The following is a 6,609-nucleotide window of genomic DNA, read 5'->3' on the forward strand; positions in this document are numbered from 1 at the left end:
ATGTCCAAACCACTGTCCCTCCTCTGGATGTGTCCAAACCACTGTCCCTCCTCTGGATGTGTCCAAACCACTGTCTGTCCTCTGGATGTGTCCAAACCACTGTCTGTCCTCTGGACATGTCCAAACCACTGTTTGTCCTCTGGACATGTCCAAACCACTGTCCCTCCTCTGGACATGTCCAAACCACTGTCCCTCCTCTGGACATGTCCAAACCACTGTCCGTCCTTTGGAGATGTCCAAACCACTGTCTGTCCTCTGGATGTGTCCAAATCACTGTCTGTCCTCTGGACATGTCCAAACCACTGTTTGTCCTCTGGACATGTCCAAACCACTGTCCCTCCTCTGGACATGTCCAAACCATCTCAGTGTGTCCTCTAACTTTATCTCCCAGGTGTTCAACCTGTGCTGTACCTCTGATGATCTCATTCCTGATCTTCTACATCCTTGTCTCTCCTAAGGAGAACCTCAACATCTTCATTTCTGACACTTCCAGTTCTGTCTCCTGTCTTTTTGTCCATGTCTCTGTCTCCAGACCATAGAACATAGCTGGTCTCACCACTGTCTTGTAAACTTTGACCTTTGCTGACACCCTTTTGTCTCAAATCACTCCTGAAACTTTCCTCCATCACTCCATCCTGCCTGGACTCTCTTCTTCACCTCTTCACCACACTCCCCATGTTCCTGGACAGTGGACCCCAAGTCCTTGAAGTCCTGCACCTTTGTGACCTCTGATCCTTGTAGCCTCACTGTTCCACCTCCTCCCTCTCATTCATGGACTCTGTCTTACTACGGCTGACTTTCATTCCTCTTCTTTCAAGTGCATACCTCCACCTCTCCAAGTTCTCTTCCACCTGTTCCCTGTTCTCGCCACAGGTCACGTCATCTGCAAACATCATAGTCCACGAGGATTCCTGCCTGACCTCATCTGTTAGTCGGTCCATCACCAGAGCAAACAAGAAGGGGCTCAGAGCCGATCCTTGATGCACTCCCACCTCCACCTTGAAGCTATCTGTCACTCCTACAGCTCATCTCACCACTGTCCTGCTGTCCTCATACATGTCCTGCTGTCCTCATACATGTCCTGCTGTCCTCATACATGTCCTGCTGTCCTCATACATGTCCTGCTGTCCTCATACATGTCCTGTATCAGAATCAGAATAAGTTTTATTATCATTGATCCAGCAGGTCCATGATCAGTCCATGCAGGTAGATGGATGATCATGGAGACAGCCACCATGACCGGCCTGAGCTCGAGGCTGGAAGGACTGAACCACGATGGCACGATAGCAGCAACACAGAAAACTCCACGAGTGTGTCGTGGTCATACCCGTACGGTGGATGTGCAGTGTAGGTTAAAAAAAAGTTAAAACAAAAACAACAGAACAATAAAGATTGAGTTCACCAGGAGCCTGTGAAGCTGCGGCTTGGCTGAGCACGGCCATCTTGGCATCATACTTCTTCTATCACCTACCTTCACCCATCTACCTTCCTTCTCTGCATCATGTCAGCCAGCTCTCTACCTTTGCCTGTCATTGTCCCCACATTTAGAGTTGCAACTCTCAGTGCTCCACTCTTGTCTTTCCTCTTCTCTGTCTCCTGACACGTTTCCCTCCTCGTGGTCTTCCAGTAACTGCAGCACAGGTTCTGCCGGCATCTTGTTTGTCAACAGCACCGGTGGCGGTCGTTGTTAACCCGGGTCTCAACTGGTCCTGTATGGTGTCGCTTAGATGAACTCTCATTATGGTTTTGCAAGTGTTTTACGTCAGATGCCCTTCCTGACACAACCCTCAAAATTTACCGGGGCTTGGGACCAGAACCAGACCTACACTGGCTTGTGCTCCCTAGTTGATCAGTTTTACTGAACCTACATTTCATATGTTTAATCTGGACCAGTCTAAACACCATAAGAACTGGTTCTGATCTCAAAAAGTAGCTTAAGGTTTCAGGTTATGACCAGATCCACAGTCCACGTCCCATCTGTGGTTCTGATTCTGTTTCAAACTGAAGTCCAGAACCGAGTTTTGGGCTTGAGTGGTTCTCTCCTCTGATTGCCTCACAGGATCTGATGTCAGCCGGTCCAGCTCGTGAACACAAAAAGCCGGTTCTGGTTGTGACCAGCTGTTTTCTGTGTTGCAGATCGAAGTCCTGAAGGTCTTCACTCGGGAGGATCTGGTCTCCTGGTTCTGGCAGCACCGAGGCAGCAGCAGGAAGCTCAGTGTGCACGTTAGTCCAGACAGCTGATAATTATGGTTCCGTAGACTGGTTGATGGTCCTGGTTCTGTAGACTGGTGACGTTGCTGCTCTGATGCCACTAACATCTCGGTCTCCTGACAGGTGGTGGGTTTTGGGGTGGAGGAAAACGACCCCCCCGATCAGGGCGCTGCCAGCCCCGAAGACTCTGCCCCCTCGGCTTACGGTGAAGTGAGCCAGCTGACCTTCCTGCCAGCCTCATCACTGAATGAGGCCACGCCCATCACTGACATCAGAGCATTTAGCTCCTCCCTCCCCCTCCACCCATACCATAAAATCCTGTTTTAGGCCCCTCCCACTGCTGCAGTAACCGTGGGGACACAAAGGACCAGTCCTGTCTCTGCCTGTAACAGTGCTGCTGTCACTTCCTGTAGGAAACCTCAGTGGGAGTAGGACTCGGATTGTGACTGGTCGAACTGGGCCGGTCGGTTCTGATGAGTACAGAACCATCAGTCCTTTGGCATAACGAATGCAGCACCATGACTCGGTTCTGGTTCTGAAAGAACTTCCGTCCAGCATGCAAACAGAGTAGACGTAGGAACGAACTGCTTCTTTTAATTTCAACCTTTTGATTGAGTTCACCTCATAAATGGCCACTTTTATTTTATTCCACCCATCTGTACAAACAACTAGTTTTTTTATTTTACTTGGTACTTTGAACATTTTTGACCCAGTTGCTGTATAATGGCTTGTAAGAACACAAAGCGGGGTAGGACAGCTGCTGCTGTTCGGTGTATTGTTTTTGAACTACCAGTGCTTAGTGTATTCTTAGTTTAGCATATTTCTTAGTTCATATCTTAGATCTTATCACTGTTTTTCTTTACAGTTTGTATTTTTTGTTGGATGTAACTGGGACCCTGTGTGCACAGTTTCATTGACAAATAAAGAAACTTTGGCTTTGAGGAAGGAGGATACCGGCTTAACTCTGGAGGCCGTCACCTCGCTACTTCAGCAGCATGAAGAGGATTTGGCGACTGAATCCAAATCTTCTTTTAACGTGCTCAGCTCCAAGCTGGACCAGGTACGACCTGCCCTGGAGCAACGGGCTGAGCGAGTCTCGTCCTTGGAGCTCACAACAGAAGATTTGAGCAAGCGAGTCGCCAACCTCAAAGACACGTGTGTCACCCTTCATGAAGACAACACTAAGCTAAAAGACAAAATCACTGGTCTGGAGAGCTGTACATCAGAACGTCTTCATCCTCGGTCGACCTGAAGACACTGAAAGTGGACGTCTCACTCTTATTTTCTGACCTCCTCTGCAAGCTATTTAGGAAAGAGGTGCTCCCAACTCCAGCAGAGCTCGATAGAGCTCAGCGCTCTCTGGAAACTAAACCACCTTCAGTGCGCTCACCCCGCCCAGTGATTCTTTGCCTGCACAATACCAGACCAAATACCTTGTCATCCAGAAGCCAGAAGAGGGAAACTTGACTATCGAGGCCTATCCATCCATGTTGAGGAGGACTACGGTCCAAATGTCCTCAACCAGCCCGTGGTACAAGGACATCATGATGAAGCTCTACAAGCGGGGGCTTGAGGCCGACTCGCCTCTTCCCGTTCATGCTTGGTGTAATGCAGCCCAGTGGTGCCAAAATGCTCTTCAGCTCCATGAATGAGGCTCAGTAGTACATCAAGGGGCTCCTAAACCTCTGGAGACCTCAAAAGGGAACAATGCTACAATTGAAACAAGGATATTGGATACAAGACAGGACGTATACACACCGAGGGCCCAGTCTGGAGACGTGCACTGATGCTCTCTCAGAATCAGCTTTCTCTCTGTGCTCTCAGTCAAGGCAGACGTGTCCTCTTCTGCTCCGTCCCCCCGTTTCGCTGCTTTGCTCTCTTGTCTTGTGAACCCTTTATAATTTTTTTTTTCCTGCATACCTTCCTAATTCGATGGATTTGATCAGCTGGTCTCTCCACAAAACTGATCAACTTCTCCTGACAGGAAGTCAGGGTGAATGGAGGACCCTCTTACCTGGACAGAAACAATATTGGATTCATGATGACAACTGGATTCTGCTGTTTGGGTTGGTGAAGTCTGGATTGTCTTCAAATTGGTGTGTAATGTGTCGAAGCTTGGCAGCACTCAGACTGAATTATGTGGAGCTGCGTCAGAGCTGCAGCAGCTGATATCAGGACTGTGAACTTTCTGGCAGCACCCGTGAACGGTTGGGAATAATCTTGGAGAAGCTGTGAGCTCGACTTTTGGCGTAAATAATCAGCTCGGCAGTTTGGAGTCACCATCAGAGAAATGTACCAGCGAGACTTTAAAAGGCAGAAACGGCAATTTACAAGTTCTGCCTGACCCAAACTGTGGACCTGGACCTGGCCTTGAAGGTGGACTCTCAATTCCTCCTGGGATTTTATGAAAACAAAGACATTCTGTCTGTCTCCTCACCCCTCACTTCCTCAAGGCCGTGGACATGTGACAGAACCTCAACCGAGATGATGATAACGGACACCTCTTATCTGGACAATGGTTGAGGGGGGCTCTGGACTATGATACGACCTTCCCTTAAAACTCAGTACCGTCACCAGCCTCATGCATTATGTCTGTTTATGTTGCTTTGCTGTGGTAGGTTTTTTACTGTGCCCTGTCTAGGACATGGTTTGAGAGATCTTTTTTTATACCTTCTCTCATGTTTTCTTCTCTTTTTCTCATCTAAGCCTAAAAGTATTCTGAAAAAGATAAGAGACCGCGCTCTTAAAGAGCAGCAGCAACGAGCACTCCGCCCATCTTTCAGACGACTGTACGGACATACTCTCGTTGTAGCTCAGTAAAATGATAATAAAGCTTATTCTGATTCTGATTTATTGTCATTGCACTGAAGCACAACAAAATTACATTTCAGTACAGCCCGCCCGAGAAAACATAAACGGGAGACAGAGGCGTCTGAGGCCGTGGCCTTCAGGAGGCACAGCCTTTTTCGTTTAGATAAGAAAAAGAGAAACACGAGGGGAGGGGAGGTATTAAAAGAAAATCATATCTCACACTGTGTCCTAGACGGGACACGGTAAGAAAGTTGCAAAAAAAGACCTCAGCACAGAAACGGTAACAGACTGATGACATCATGTATGTATATTTATGCATGAGGAGGCCGACGAAGGCTGTGAGTTGTCCGTGGATGCTGCCAGATACTTTCAAAGTCCTGATAAGAGATGGTGCAGTGTCTATCAGCTGGCTCAGGCCTGACACAGATCCACACACGTCCTCGGGAAGGGAGCGGGTACTGGAGGGGGGGAGCAGAGCTCCTGTTTCACATAACGACCAAGAGAGTCTGAGATAGTTGGCCAGTTCAAGGCCAAGTGGGGAAGCCAGATTCAGATAACTATTTTGGGTCAGGCCGGCTCTGCTTGATTTCTGTCTGCCTTATAGATCTACTGGTACATCTATGGTGACTCCAAACTGCCAAATTATTGTGGTCAGCACTGCCGGGCCGAGCTTGTAGCTTCTCCAAGGTCAATTAACTTCCTGCCAACAAGTTTCAGGAGCCGCAAGCGGTCGGCGATTCTCAGAAATCACCTCCAGCTTACGTCTCAGCTCATGCAGCATCTGAGTCCGAGTGCTTATCGCTCGGCACATTCCTTCACACAAGCCGGGCAGCCTCACAAAGGCCAGAACAGCTGCCGACAGGTAACCGCCAACTCCAAAAAGCAGAAGTCCTGGTATCATAAATCCAGTTATGTACGTGTCTTCAGCATCATCAATGGACAATACATATATGTGTGTGTATATATATACATATGTGTATATAATGTATTTACGTACATACGTTTCTGTTCAGTGCCCTGAGATGACTTCTGTTGTGAGTTGGCACTATATAAATACACTGAATTGAACAAACGTCTCTTCATTTCTTTTATCAAAACTCAAATGGTGATCGTTAGAGCCATTTTATGATGTTGGTGTTATTTGTGAACACTAGGGGGCGTAATATGCTGTCATTGTCTCCACACCCATAAAGGCCAGGTGCACAGGTGCACAGGTGTGATGAGCCAGGACAGAGACCGTTTTTTGACGGTGTAAGGCGTGTTCCAGAACGTGTTCCAGAACGTGTTCCAGAACGTGTTCCAGAACGTGTTTCAGAACGTGTTTCAGAACGTGTTCCAGAACGTGTTCCAGAACGTGTTCCAGAACGTGTTTCAGAACGTGTTTCAGAACGTGTTTCAGAACGTGTTCCAGAACGTGTTTCAGAACGTGTTCCAGAACGTGTTCCAGAACGTGTAAAAGTGTGTTTGAAAGTAAGTGGACGTGCACGGAGTGTGACTGGAACCTTCTTGCATCATCTATAAGCTGAATGAAATATGGAACCTTGAAGTGGAGGCAAGTAACGCATGGACTTTGTTAAAATACAGAAA

The 6,609-nt window shown here is 47.9% G+C and overlaps 1 protein-coding gene across 1 annotated transcript in view; it reads left to right on the forward strand.

The window, feature by feature from the left end:
* The window catches only part of nrd1b (nardilysin b (N-arginine dibasic convertase)), an 18,424-nt gene extending 15,886 nt beyond the window's left edge, over positions 1 to 2,538 (forward strand). Inside the window, exons 29-30 of the mRNA XM_037697768.1 lie at positions 2,137 to 2,223; positions 2,335 to 2,538. Coding sequence (XP_037553696.1) covers positions 2,137 to 2,223; positions 2,335 to 2,538 — 291 coding nt within the window. The remainder of the gene's footprint in view (positions 1 to 2,136; positions 2,224 to 2,334) is intronic.
* Positions 2,539 to 6,609: the final 4,071 nt, after the last annotated feature.

The sequence above is a fragment of the Nematolebias whitei genome, chromosome 3 (genome assembly GCF_014905685.2).
Source record: "Nematolebias whitei isolate Nwh7 chromosome 3, NemWhi1, whole genome shotgun sequence".
Classification (NCBI taxonomy): domain Eukaryota; kingdom Metazoa; phylum Chordata; class Actinopteri; order Cyprinodontiformes; family Rivulidae; genus Nematolebias; species Nematolebias whitei.